This window comes from Uloborus diversus, chromosome 5, assembly GCF_026930045.1.
Source record: "Uloborus diversus isolate 005 chromosome 5, Udiv.v.3.1, whole genome shotgun sequence".
In the NCBI taxonomy this organism is placed as follows: Eukaryota; Metazoa; Arthropoda; class Arachnida; order Araneae; family Uloboridae; genus Uloborus; species Uloborus diversus.
Window position 1 is genome coordinate 133,957,352 of NC_072735.1, and position 14,330 is coordinate 133,971,681.

General features: G+C 35.2%; 2 protein-coding genes across 5 annotated transcripts in view; one reads left to right on the forward strand and one right to left on the reverse strand.

Annotated features, from left to right (window-relative positions):
* Positions 1–8,314, forward strand: part of LOC129223151 (uncharacterized) — a 48,924-nt gene extending 40,610 nt beyond the window's left edge. The window contains 3 exon segments of the mRNA XM_054857719.1: positions 833–888; positions 5,546–5,847; positions 7,220–8,314. Coding sequence (XP_054713694.1) covers positions 833–888; positions 5,546–5,847; positions 7,220–8,120 — 1,259 coding nt within the window. The 3' untranslated portion in view covers positions 8,121–8,314.
* Positions 8,315–12,767: 4,453 nt separating this feature from the next.
* LOC129222607 (ankyrin-3-like) overlaps positions 12,768–14,330 on the reverse strand; it is a 243,048-nt gene continuing 241,485 nt past the window's right edge. For all 4 annotated transcript variants that reach the window (XM_054857131.1, XM_054857130.1, XM_054857129.1 and 1 more), the window contains one exon: positions 12,768–13,515. In XM_054857131.1, the coding sequence (XP_054713106.1) occupies positions 13,353–13,515 (163 nt within the window). In that variant the 3' untranslated portion in view covers positions 12,768–13,352. The remainder of the gene's footprint in view (positions 13,516–14,330) is intronic.

Genomic DNA, 14,330 nt, shown 5'->3' on the forward strand with positions numbered 1-14,330 from the left:
ATGGCATAACATTTGCATTTATTTTTGAATAGCAATAAAAAAAACGTAAGTACTTTGTTTTTGACATCTACAACTTGTTATTCTTCAAAAAGGGGTGATTAGTTCCAATCTCATCGTTTGCATGGTCCCTTAAAACTTTGAACTCGAATATTTCCCTGAGTTTTGGTAGCATGTGTGTTTTGTAATATTTTTCAATATTTCACTTCATTGTTCCTTGTTCTGTGTATTGGGTTGGTTTTTGCTATTTTGTTCTTTGTAACTTTTTCTTGCTGCCAGCCATTGGAAATAAAAAAAAATATTTTTCATTGGATATTATTTCTCTAAATATAAGTTAGGTTAAGGGACCTAGGGCACGTATAAAAAGTTAAATTTTGTATATCTTCACTCAATTTTTATTTCTTCTTCAAACTTTTAATATCTTAACTCTGCACCTGATTTTGAAAGATTTTGCGATTGGAAGTATGCGTCAAAAAGTAACGGTTGCGGAAATAGAGGATTTTTAGGTTAAACGGGAACACGCTGTATACACATATATAAACTGTCTGTTTTATGTCTTTTAAAGTTAAAAGAAGATTATCTCTATTAAAACCATTTTTCTAAGTAAACGTGCATTCAAGTAAAAAATTTTAACACTGGTATTTAAAAGAGTTCAAGTATCCAATGAATATGTAATTAAGAAATGTTTGCTTATTACTTAATGTATATTTTTATTCTGAAAAAATGTGCAATAAAATCATATTTCTTAATTAAATTGACTTTTACAAATGCATCGCTTTAATATGTTTATGATTTACTTGCATTTTTTAGTCATTTGTTTATTTATTTATTTTAGATCCTGTTTCCGATTCCGAAGAAAAAAAATCTGCTACTTACTCTGCAGATTCGGAGGTAAAAATTAACTTTCTTCTTTTCCTGAATCTTATAAATAAATAATGATTAAAATTATCAGAATTACACGAGATATTTCCCTCACCGTTCTTTATTTTTCATGAACTACATTTTACATCGTTACTAAAATTTTATCGTACAACTAATCAGAAACGAGAGAGAGAGAGAGAATAAAGAATTGAACATTTATGTCTTCAATACATACAAATATAATAATATCAACCGACCAATCTGATAGCATTTAAATATAAAAAGTTTCTTAACGACCCGATATAAAAATCTTTAGATACTTCAGTCGAAAGTGTCCCTTGTTATGCCTCACTTTCACTTTCCTTTCTGGACTCATTTTTCTCCATATGTTATTTTCCCTCCATTATCACTACACAGGCAGAAAAACCACTTTTACGGAGATCTTTTAAAACCCCTGATGCAAAGAGAGGGTGGTTTTTACTTAAACGCGTGGAGGTGCGTTTCTACATGTCAGTCTGTGGCATCGTAGGTGCTAAACTAGTGATGCTCAACCTTTTTGTACCCTAGGGCCTCACCTCATATTAAAATACAGTGGCTCCCAAAAGTGTTCGTACACTTCGAAATTTTTTAGTAAAACCAAAATAACGCGAAACTGAATTCGAATATGAAGTCTAATATTTTTTTACATCATTCCTATGTCATTCTAAATAAAACCCTGTAGTTTTTTCAAAATATTGACGTATCTTCTTTTTGAAATGGGTCAAAAAACGAAGAGGCAGAGAAATAATACGCCACAAAAGTCATCATACACTCAAATACTTTCGAATAAATTCATGATTAAAATTATCATACGTCGTTTTTTTTTATTTTTTATTTTATTTTTGCATTGTATTGACCCTTAAAAGTCATTTGTCATTAATTCGTAACGTTGATCATAACAACGGGCCACATGGATTAGCTTCGAGGAACACGTATGGCCTGCGGGCCGTGGTTTGGCATCACTACGCTAAACGGAAAAACCGATTTTGGCGGGTTTTTTTTATTTTTTTTGAAACCGACTTCATTGAGAGTGATGGTAGTCAAAGTGGTCCAATCTAGGACAAGCCGGCCCACAGTGTGGCATAGTGGGCAAAATCCACCGAACTCGCCGGTTTTGAGCTAGAATCTTCTATTATGGCTCAAAATGCGGCAAAATTCTTCGACTATTTCGTAGTGGTGCTACAATTTTGAATTTCTTAACCCCCTAAGCGCCGCAGAGCTCAGAATTGACCCAAGTCGCGATTTTGAAAACTAAAAAGTATGACCATATTTTTTCCCTGATATGTGACTCAATGCTTAGTATAAATTGAGGAATTGGATGATAAAACACAACTTTTGATCGCTGCTGGGTGTTTAAAAATGCTTTTTCCCACCGTATAAGTCATTAAAAACATGATTTTTCAGGTTTTTCCGTAGAAAAAATGGGTTTTAACGGTCTTCACACACCTCCCGCTCAAGAACGAATATATATTTTAATTCTAAACTACAAGTTTTCAATCATTTTCTAAAGTTCAAAAGGTAAAAACCTCCCTAAAACACCGAAAAATTGCTCAAAGTCCGAATTTTAGCTCGAGATCCTACCATTGCCCACGGGAGTACATCTGTGCAATAGCGCAAGCCATAGACTAATAATAAAAGTAGAACGAGCTATGGCAACCCTTTTGCTGCTCATAAACCAAACCATGTGACTGGTGGATATCCTAGCAACAGCGGGCGTTGATCGTAGCAGACGATCAACGCGAGCGAGAAATAAAATAAATGGAATTGATGGAACACGGAAGAATGATCTTTTATGGAGTTCGATTTGTAAATTTGTTGTTCTAAGTTGTAAATATTTTGTTAATGTAGCGAGTTTTTCGTTTAGATAGTATTGTGCATTCTCTTTATTCAATTTCAATAACTCTCTAAGCAATTAAAGATGCAAGCGCACAAAAAGAATCGGCAAACGGTAAGATTTTTACCTACAATTTCAATTTAAGATACCGATTAGTACATTTTTGCGTTAACGTAAAACGTTTACGCCATTACGTTTACACCAACGCTGACGTAGCAGTTCCGAATGAAATAAAATTACTGAAAACTGTGATCAAAAACTAATTACTAATGTCAAAATAATGCATAACTAAAAGAAAAACAGTTCAATCATCTCTGCACCTGGAAAAAAAATTATAATAAAAACACATTACGTCTTAAAATACATGTCGAGTGCCAAACTATAGATAATCCTGCCATCTAGCAACCATGCTGCCAAAGTTTTCGCCAAGCCTTCCACCAGTCACATGATGTATCCATGAACCAATTTTTTCATCAGCAAGTCTGGGAAAGCTCGGTCTACTCTTATTATTAGTCTATGGCGCAAGCAGCTTATTTTATATGCATACATTTATATGTATACATTTATATGTATACACTTATATGTATACATTTATATGTATACATTTATATGTATACATTTCGAGAATAAATCATCTGTGTTCGAATCAAGACCTTTACATTTAGAATTTCCGAATGCTTTTGATGTTTTTAAGAAAATTTAATGTATTAAAATAAGAGTTGAGCAAATCGGTAGACATAAAATTAGTATGTTTGTCTGTTTCCTCGGAATAATCGTAATATTCGAATTGTAATAGGTATGTTCACTCTTTTTGTCCTCTGTTACAAATATTTTTTAAAAAAATTATGTAAATTACATTTTTTTAAATTTGTTTCTGCATGTAAGACCAACAAAACAACATAAATTTTAATATAAATTCTATTAAACTTTATAATAAAGTTAAAATAACATGTCTTTACTGTTTTTCATACTTCTAAATTGAAAGCTAATGGACATATATTTGTAAATATTTGTTTTATAAATTATATAGAGTGAAGTAAAATCATATAATTTCATTAATCCTTTCAGCCTTACCTCAAATTCAGCTGTATTATAATCTATAAATGATGTTGTTATGAACAAAACTGGGGCTAAAAGGGTTCATCTGAGCATTAGTTGTTTAGTTTAAAACACATTGAAATTTTAACATGTGTTTTTATATTTTATGTTAGAATTCCAACAAAAACACTTACGTAAAAGAGTGAAAATACCTGTTACAAATCAAATATTACGATTATTCCGAGGAAACAGACAACATACTAATTTTGCGTCTACACATTTGTTCAACTGTTACTTCAATACATTAAATTTTCTTAAAAACATCAAAAGCATTCGGAAATTCTAAATGTAAAGGTATTTATTCGAACGCAGACGATTTATTCTCGAAATATATACATATAAATGTATACATATAAAATAGGCTGCTTGCGCTATTCCACAGATGTTCTCCCGTGGACAATGGTAGGATCTCGAGCTGAAATTCGGACTTTGAGCAATTTTTCGGTGTTTTAGGGAGGTTTTTACCTTTTGAACTTTGGAAAATGATTGAAAACTTGTAGTTCAGAATTAAATATATGTATTTGTTCTTTAGCGGGAGATGTGTAAAGACCGTTAAAACCCATTTTTTCAACGGAAAAACCTGAAAAATCATGTTTTTAATGACTTATACGGTGGAAAAAAGCATTTCTAAACACCCAGCACCGATCAAAAGTTGTGTTTTATCATCCTATTCCTCGATTTATACTAAGCATTAAGCCACATATCAGGGAAAAAATATGGTCATACTTTTTAGTTTTCAAAATCGCGACTTGGGTCCATTCTGAGCTACGCGGCGCTTAGGGGGTTAAGAAATTCAAAATTGTAGCACCACTACGAAATAGTCGAAGAATTTTGCCGCATTTTGAGCCATAATAGAAGATTCTAGCTCAAAACCCGCGAGTTCGGTGGATTTTTGCCCACTATGCCACACTGTGCGGCCTATATGGGACTTGCGAAGCTGATCCAAGTCACCTGCTGTTACTTTTTGAAAGGTGGCTTGATTGAGAGTGCTCTAAGCCATTGGTTCCCAACTTGCGAGAAGTTGGCGAAGATTCATGTGGCCGTGTGGTTGCAAATCGAAAACCACGTTCTGGAAGCTTAAAAAACCATCTGTTATATTCATCTGGTATTAAAAATGATTGTTGCAACTTTGGAGTCATATACTGGCCTGGAAAGGTAAGCAAAGTATCTGCACATTTTTTATTCTTGTATTTTTGTCATCTATTGTACGCTGAAATAAGGTACAATTGCTGAAAATAAAGAACGAATTTTTTTTCAAATTATCAGCATTTCACTTTTGTTTGTGGGAAATCTAAAAAGCGTTCCTTCAAAGAAAAACTCCTTTTTGCAGATACTACACTTTACCTTTCCACGGAGCCACGGTATAATCCAAAATTGGAACCAGGCAGGTGGTCATAAACTGCCATCAGATCGTATGGAACTATAAATTACTGTAAATATTTTTCTTTATTCTAAGTGAGACTACACAGAGTTACTCTTAGTATTCGACTATTTAGGCATTTTGGAAACTTTTAACTAAAGTATTAGAATCAAAATGAGCAGGTGTTAAGGCATGCCATAGGATAAGCTGAAGATTAAAGTATTGCTAAGTAGCACTATAATAGATGTGGAAAATACAAATAGTACTTACTAAATACATCTAGAACAAAGAGAACAGAGAAGATTATTCTTTACTGTTATATCATGAGCAATTTTGCATTCATTTTCTTTTCTCAGGTGGCCGATAGTGACCGGTATTATGACACAGGCTCAGCCGTCAACAGTCGCTCGTCTTCATTTTCAAGTGGAGGGTGTGGTGGCCTGCGTGGGTCACATTCGGATACACGATTGTATGAGCGGGGTCGCTCTTCGGGCAGATTCTTCCGCCGCAACTCCTCCAGTAGCATGAGCTGTGTGGAAGCCAGTGATAGCTCGAGCATGCAGGACAGTGAGCACCAGCAGTGTCTAGTGCGAAGATTTCCGTTCAGGCAGCAATGGAGATCGCTGGATAATGTCTCGTCGTCCTGTAGTTCCAGAAGGTGAGAACAATGCTTAACTTGCTTTGAACAAGATGAATTTGTACATTTCTCCAAGCGGCGCAATATACGTATGAGTGCCTTTTCCAATGTGGAATAACTGATCCACTATGTGAAATCCCCACATTACATTTCAGTAAATTCACAGGATAATGATAATTATCTCATGTTAATCGGCTTAGTTCGTTCCCAATAAATTAGTGAGTAGGGAGTACGACAAGATTTAGCTGTTGTCGTGAAAATGAGCCTCCCATCAGGGGGTTAATTTGAATTTCGGCGTCGACCGGTAAATAGGACAGCAACATCTGTCACCACTCTCACAATTTAGGCTGCACCCATGGTGAGTGCTAGCAACCGATCAGAAGACTTTCGAACACGGATTGAATGAGCTTAAACTCCGCAGGTTCTCAATGGATATTTGACAGTGGGATCTCGAAACACTGCTCCACCCGATGTCGATGTCCTATCTCCTAGGATACCCGTGGCCAAAAATGCTGATAAGACGCTGGATAAAAAAATCACTAGTCGAGGATTTTGTTACGTTTAAGTAGAGAGTGTTTCTTATTGAATGGGACAAAAATGAAAATAATCATATCAAAATAAAAAACAGAATAGTGTAAATTCTGGAATTGATCTATTTAGTTGAAACACATTGGTTCTGAAGCTACAATCATACAAGTTTTATACAGACCGCGAAGTTAATCTTGGTTGCGGAATCGCCACTAGAGGTACTCTGTCGTGGGTAAACAGTGACAGCAATTTTTTTATTTTCTGGCATTTTTGCCAACTATTGCAGGTTAGCATTATTGTACATGCTTGCTTAGTTGGTTTCCTCTGAAAAAAAGTGCTAAAAAATGTCTAATTCCAACATTTCTCTATTATTAGTATTGAATCCAAAACTTTTTCTTTAAATACCTCGAAAACTCATTTCTGCAGATACTGCCGTTTACCTGCTCAAGGCAGTACTGTTAGTTGAAATGGTGCCCAGTTCCCTAGCAGATTGAGAGAAAAGTCTACTGTGTTTTGGAATATGCCAAACTCCTGCAGAAATTTAAATGTTTCAGAACATTCTCCAAAATAATTCATTTAACGTTCTGCTGCAGAAGTCGTGTGGCACTTCTGAAGCAGAACGGTAAAACACTCCCTTCGTGTGCTGGACGTCAGGGGTTCGATCCCACTGGCGTCCTGGGTGCAATTTCCTTCTCTTTGTAATGCAAATTCTTAGCCCAATTGTGCTGTCTGAGCCGTGCTGTGCGACAGGCATGGCAGAATGGGTCTTTAGAAGAAACAAAATTGGTGTTGTGCAACTTAAATAAAAGATATTTTATAGAAGCTACTGATTTTATAGTAATTGGAAAATTTTCATGTTTTTCAGTTCTGTATTGGACGAAGATGTTGGCAAAGTTCACTGGAGATCATCAAAACCAGGTGGCCGTGCTCAGCAGCGAACAATCGACGAAGATCCACATACGCTTCAGCAAAAATACGGCAGTTTTAAAGAGGCTGATGAAGAAAGTGAAGAGTCCAGGGCGAAATCTTTAACAGACTGGGGCAGCCAGTGTCTGATTACTCCAAGGCCTATGCATCTCAGTCGAATTTCCGACACTGATTCAGAAAAGAACTCTCGCCCTTCCTCACTTCGGTTTGGGAAACTAAAAAGTGTAGAGTATCATCCTTTGCAAGCCAGCACCTCCTTCCAAGGATCAAAGAGTCAATCCCTCTATGCTCAGTTTAATTCCACGATTAACTCGAAGCAACTGGAAACCAACCACGAGAGCGGACAGGATGACGATAACCATGGTGACCATAATGTTTCCTATAAAAGTGCAACTGATGGTAGCATAGAATCTTTGGATAAATACGAAACTGCCATAAGGGACGAGGAATTGACGTTTAGTGATGAGAAATACGCAACCCAATGTTCCACCGACAGGTATGAAACTTTTTCGGTCTATGAGGACGAGCAAAAGCAAACTGCAACTTCTTGTCAACAACTTTCAAGCACAGAAGAATCATTATCTTTCTTTGACCGAGGTGTGAATTTCAGCAGCAAAGATAACCAAACTTTAGCACGCAGTTCTATATCAGAATGCAATATACCACCCACCCCTGGTTCACCAGACATCAGAAAATTCAAATACAAAGGGACTAAGGGATTCGGTCGATCTCGGTTGGGTTACGGTCAAGTAGCGGAGAGTGAAAATTTGACTTTCAAATCTATTCAAGGTTTCAGCAGTTATAGAAGTTCAGAAGATACATCTAGGCTGGACTCTTAACCATGTACAGTTTTTTAAAAGGCTTGAAAAGCCCGCATTTGTATGTAAATCTTGCTTTAAATATATTTTTCACATTGTAAAATGACTAGTCATCTAATTAAAATTTTTCATAGTTTTAAAAAGCATCAAAACATGTTAAATGGATTCTAAGAAAAGTAAACCCACGATCAAGGTTTGTGTGAGTATGCTGGTAACTAAGAAATACGTGTAACGCTCACTGACTTTACAATCTTAGGTTCAATTTTTTAATGAAATTTATTCATTTGTTTATGATTCATAAAGTTTATTCCTGAATTTATTCTATACGGGATGGTTTGAGAATAAAGTACTATAGAAATGAAAAGAAAGGCTCAAACCGCAAAATCGAGCGAAGTTTTATTTATTTTTTATTTATTTATTTATTTTTCTTCTTCTTCTTTCGTAAAACTTAATTTTTAGCCTTGAGAGTTAACGGCAGAAATCTGAAATGAAAAAAGTGGGGAAGAGAGATTGTTACTCAAATGTAATAACAAAGAAAAAAAATTGCATGGCATAAAAAAGTTATTCCGAACCACGATATCCGGGGGAAAATTCAACAGAATCGTAAAGTGGCGTTGGCATGGAAAATTCAAAAATTTGGACCCATAAATGCAGTTTGAGGCAGCGTTTGAGCCTCCAGTGTTGTGGTTGAAAAACTAAAATTTTAAAAATGAGCTAAAAACCAGGACCAACAGTTTGTTAAAAGAAAAACAGAAACATCAAAACAACTACGAATGTTGATCCCAGTCCACATTTTACCGATCCTTTAAAAAATTTCAAAGTTCCATGCTTTCAAAAAATAAATGCAAAAAGATTCTTTAAATGCAAAAACATTCCATTATAATTTATCGATGCATAAATGTTAAATAAGATGTACAGTTTTATAACTTGACAGTAAACAAATGTATTGTCCGTTTTTCACGAGAGAGAGAGTTTGTTCCACCTACACAAACGCAGAGTTTCGTTTTACGCGGGGGTGATCGCTGAACAATCCACGCGCTTCTAAATGAAACAACCAGACAACTTTATCTTGGGCGTGCATTTTAATGTGCAAAAAAGTCTTAGTGTCTTTTACATCACTAGTCTGTTGACAATTGAGTTATTACATTTTAAGAACTGCTGTTTTTACAACAAAATGCTATGATCCGAACATATCTTCTGCCGAAAACGAAATAGAATCATCGAATACCACGTGACGAAGGAGTCAAGTGCTTTCTCGTGGAAAACGAACAATACCTCTAAACTGCTCTATGCCAAGCTACTTCTCATAAACAGCTGAGAAAGGTACCGAAAGAGTCCAAAAACTTTGGAGAAGATATTCCATACTGTTTCAGCTCTGTTCGCTTTTTTTTTTTTTTTTAAAGCGTTTTATTAAAAGCCACAAAAGCACTATTATAATTTATGAGGTTAAAACTAACACCCGACGTTAAGTAGGTCAGGGGCGTAGCTAAGAGGGCGGTTTTGGGGACAACCCCCCCCCCCGAAATGTTTGTCCCAAAAAAAAGGAGAGAGAAAGAAAAGAGAAGAGAAAGAAAAGAGAAGAGAAAAAAAAAAGAGAAAAAAAATCAAAAATTTTTCTCTGAATAACAGTGGTCAAAAATTCACTTCGCTCCCCCCCCCCCCTTCCCCCCCTCCCAGTGCCATTGAAAATCAGCTCAATGAGTGATCCTCAAGCGTAAAGACGCCTCACTCCTCACTGTGCTGCAACATTTTTTTGATAATTGAGTGAAATTTCACACTTCGCTTTAGAAATGAGATTGATTTGTTAAATCTACGTATATGTAGCCTTTTTTGGTCATAGGTTCTGAAAATTGTTAAGTATGTTTAATTTTATGAGCGGCGCAGTGGGAATATTACATACAGTTGAATCTGTATGTTTCGAATTTCACAGGAAGGAAAAAAATCGAGATAAAGAGGTTTTAAGATACGGGGGTTTTGAGAAACTTTATAGAAATTTGGAATATGATGATGAAAATTTCAAATCGATACTATAGACAACATGGGCTCTTGATCAAAATTCCTCTGTATTAGTTTTGTTAGGTCTTATTCTATTATTACATTATTAAGTGCTTTATTGCCAGTTTAAGGAAACATTTTGACAGTAAAAGAAAATTTGAGCATATCTTTTTCAAGAAAACGTCTTTTATTGCTTTTTGGTGCCTGATTTTTTCTTTTTCTTGTTTTTTGATTAATTATTTATCCTCTTGAGGATAGCAATTGCTGCAAATCTAACCTGGCCAATATTCTAGGATTTTCCTTTTTTCTTTACTTGAAAAAATCTTAAACTTTCTTTTCCCTCCTATCATCTTGGTTTTCTTTAAGGAATCATAATTTTAAGAAAGAGAGCGATCACAGAACAGTACTAAACCAGATAACAGAGCAAAATGGCTTTTAACTTGAATGACCTTTAACCATGAACTTGAAATACTCATCTATAATGCAACTAATACTCAACCTGTGAATTTCACCCCTTTACTCTTCTTCCAAGAAAGTGCTCGAAACGACTGTCCTTTCGTTAATCTTCCTAGAAAACCTATTCGTGGAACGCATTTCTCCTTTTTTTTGCCCCTTCAGCCCTTTCGGCTTTGAATCCGAAAATGATAGCAAAGTCGGAATTCGAGACATAAGGTTTTTGTTGGCGTTGTGCTGTCATAGTCAAAACGGCCTTTGCCAACCAGAAAATCCACCGCAATCACATCGATTTGTCGAAAATGTCAGCCAGTATTTACTGCGTATTCTTTTAAAAACGTGCAGCCTGAACTATTTAGAATAGTATATTCTAAGCGAACGTTGTTGTATAATGAAGCGAGCAAAACCGATAACAAGCTTTTTAACCCCCCCCCCCCCAAAAAAAATGTAAATGACGAAAATGATTGCTCTAAAAAGAGCAAGTTAACGTCCTCTGAAGAAAACGAAGTACAGTCTGCTGAAGCAGCATTAATTCCATCGAACCCTTCTGAAGGAAATTTTAATTTAAAAGAAAAACTGCATAGCATTACAGGAATAAAATGTTTAAAAACGAAATGAATCTAGACTGTTCTGCACTATTTCTGTTAGCTTGGTTCGCATTAAAAAGTAGAAAATAAACAAGACTTCTGTTTATAACACTCGAAAATTGCTGTTGCTCTCTCAAATAGATATTTATGTAAATTCTACAGCAGGTAATAAAATTAAAAATAAAAACTTGAAAGGAGAACAGATGGTATGCAGCTTCGTGCAAATAACTTTCTACCGCCTATATTTCTTCCCTCTTTTTTAATTCAAATTTTATTAACTGCTTTAGAACTAGCATAAATGTAAATACATATAAAAAGCAACATATAAATGTAACGATATGAAAAGTCATTTCATTTTTTGCAGGTTATAATCAAGAAGTCTTTTTTTATTTTATTTCATGCTTTTAGCGCGAACCAAGTTAATAAAAATAGTCTGACCACCGACAAGATTGAAAGTCAAACATCCAGTTCACAGGCGGAAATGGATCCATCTATTAGCTTTCAGGGATGCCAGCTTTTGTAGATGTGTGTTAGCCTCTAAATTAAGCAGTCACACTGAAATGAACGGAACACGCTCATCAGATATTTGATTTTCCCCCTGATTTGGATAGACTGGTTTAGACTAGACCTGTTGCTAGAAAGTTTCACTTTAAATTAAATGGAAAAAAAGGAAAAAAAAGTTAAATTTTCCAAATCATTACAAAAAATAAATAAATAAAAAAAATTCTTTGATTTTGTTTTGTTTAACACAAGTATCGAACTTGGGGCACCCCATTCCAAAGTATGTAAAAGTTCACACACACACACATATATATATATATATATATATATATATATATATATAATAAAAGAAGTATCCCCCCCCCCAAAAAAAGTCGGGTCTAGCTACGCCTCTGAAGTAGGTGACCATTTTAATTACTGATGAAAGGAATTCACTCCGCCCCCCCCCCATAAAAAAGATTTAAATTATGCCAACAGCACACTTCAAGAAAGGATAGATTGAAGTAATTTTTACCTTAGCCTTTTGAAACGAAATGTCGACTTTTCCCACATTTTCTTAAGAATACTTTATTTTCAACTGAATTAACATACGAGCTAGACCTTGGTCGTCAGATCAATGCTTTGTGTAAGAAGTTTTTCCTTCTTTTAGAGCTACTACAGATAATTTTTCTTGATTACTGTACTTACGAATTAAAAATTATACCTTTCTACATTACATGAAAAATCTCGCTACCAAAGCAGAGGATTAGCATGTAACTCACAGGTGATTAAGTTTCAATGCATTACAGCTATGGTACCGAACCGAGGGCCGCACCTCATATTAAAATGATTCTCACGGGCCAGAACACTATCATATAAAATTTCAAAATATTTAAAATTTTACTAAATAACATGGGAAAATTTGGAAAAGGGAAGAAAATTAAAAACTAACAATTGTTGTTGCTTTTATTAAATGAATCTGTTGTTCAAAAACCAATTTTTGAATCATTATTCGCGCATTTCAATTTGTAACATCAAACAAAACGGACCACACGAACCAGCTTTGCGGGTCGGGTGTGGCCAGCGGGCCATAGGTTAGGCACCACTGATTTACATAGTAAGACAAATTCATAATGACACAGAAAAACCAGACTATAATTCTCAAAGCTTTATTTGAACCATATGAAACACAATGTCATTAAACATCTGCAACTAACAACACATAAGCAGATAAGTTAACACTAAACTCTAAAAAACAAAATACTTCGTATTTAAAATATACACCAACATAATTATGAAAAGTATGAATGGACACCGTCATTTTAATCGCCTCTTTCACAGGCAGGAATTAAATACAGTAGTAGACTCTTACAAACAGAAGCTCTCGAACGTCACTTATTATCATCATTCGTGATTTCAGATAAAATTTAAAAACACTATCGGAACATCTACGAAATGCAATAAAATAGTGCTCTAAAAAGTAACATCAGTAACAGTGACTCTTTCAGCAAAGGAAAGAAAATAAAACTTTTTTTTTTTGTCATGACAGTGAAAGAAATACAGTAGCCACTCTTCCACGAATACATCTTCTTTGCTACGGTGCTGAACAAAGCTGTTATGGCACGCCATGCGACTCGTAAAAAGGTCAGAAACTTAAATTAGTCCAGCAGCCCACCTAGCGTACTCTGACACAGAACGACATTTGGACAGAACTTCACATGAACACAAGGATGGATCTTCACTCATCGTGGTCAACAGCAGAATCGGCCAGTTTCGAGTCGTCGCTCATGAACTGGTTCAGAATGACCTCCACACTATGCCGAAGGTCATCCCCGTCTTCTAGCACTTGCTGTTCGCTATGGGTTTCGCCATCTTGCCCTGTAGTGACTGTAGTTACAATTCTATAAAACGAAATATAAAAACTCACTCTGAAAAACTTCAGGAAACAAAATAACTAATTACAAAAATCGCGATCAGGAAAACGAAATTTTTTCATGCACTAATATAAGCATTGTACATTTCGGATCGTAAATATGTTTTTAAATTTTAACTATTTGTTCAAAAAGGGTTTATTTTCAAAAAAGGGGCAAAACATTACCGATTTTTCTCTAAAATTCAAAAATTCGTCCCCCCACCCGTAAAAGTAGGAGGATCGACCCATATGCTTGTGTGTACAGTATGTTCTTTCCATTCCTTCATTTTAATGTGTATTTGCAACCCTGATGTACAATGGCTCAGTTAGTTATCGCTTTTAACTACGGTGTTGCGGCGACTACGCAGATGCGATGCTTGTAACCGAAAATTTTTGCACAAGTACATTTTAAAAAGATACAGTTTGTTACTAAATACATAAAAATATCCACACAATTCAATATGAACGCAAACTGGTTTCTCGATCATGGAATTTAACTGACTACAATAAAAACCCAAACTTAGCAGCCGATTTAAATTTTTTGCAGACACTCACAAGACAAACTCGATTCCATCCATGAGCACAGATATTCCCCGAAATCAAATTTTACATTTTTCAAAGAATTTTCATTAGTATAAACGTGAGCATTGACAAGCCTTTTTTGTCATTCATATTTTCCCCCTGAATAAGGTGAAGTAATTGCAGGTATGAGTCATTCTCCTTAATAGAGATGAGTTATCTGTGCATGCCAGATCAAAATAGATTTCTCTTCATATAAGATGGTTTTATCAAAATGCAAAAACT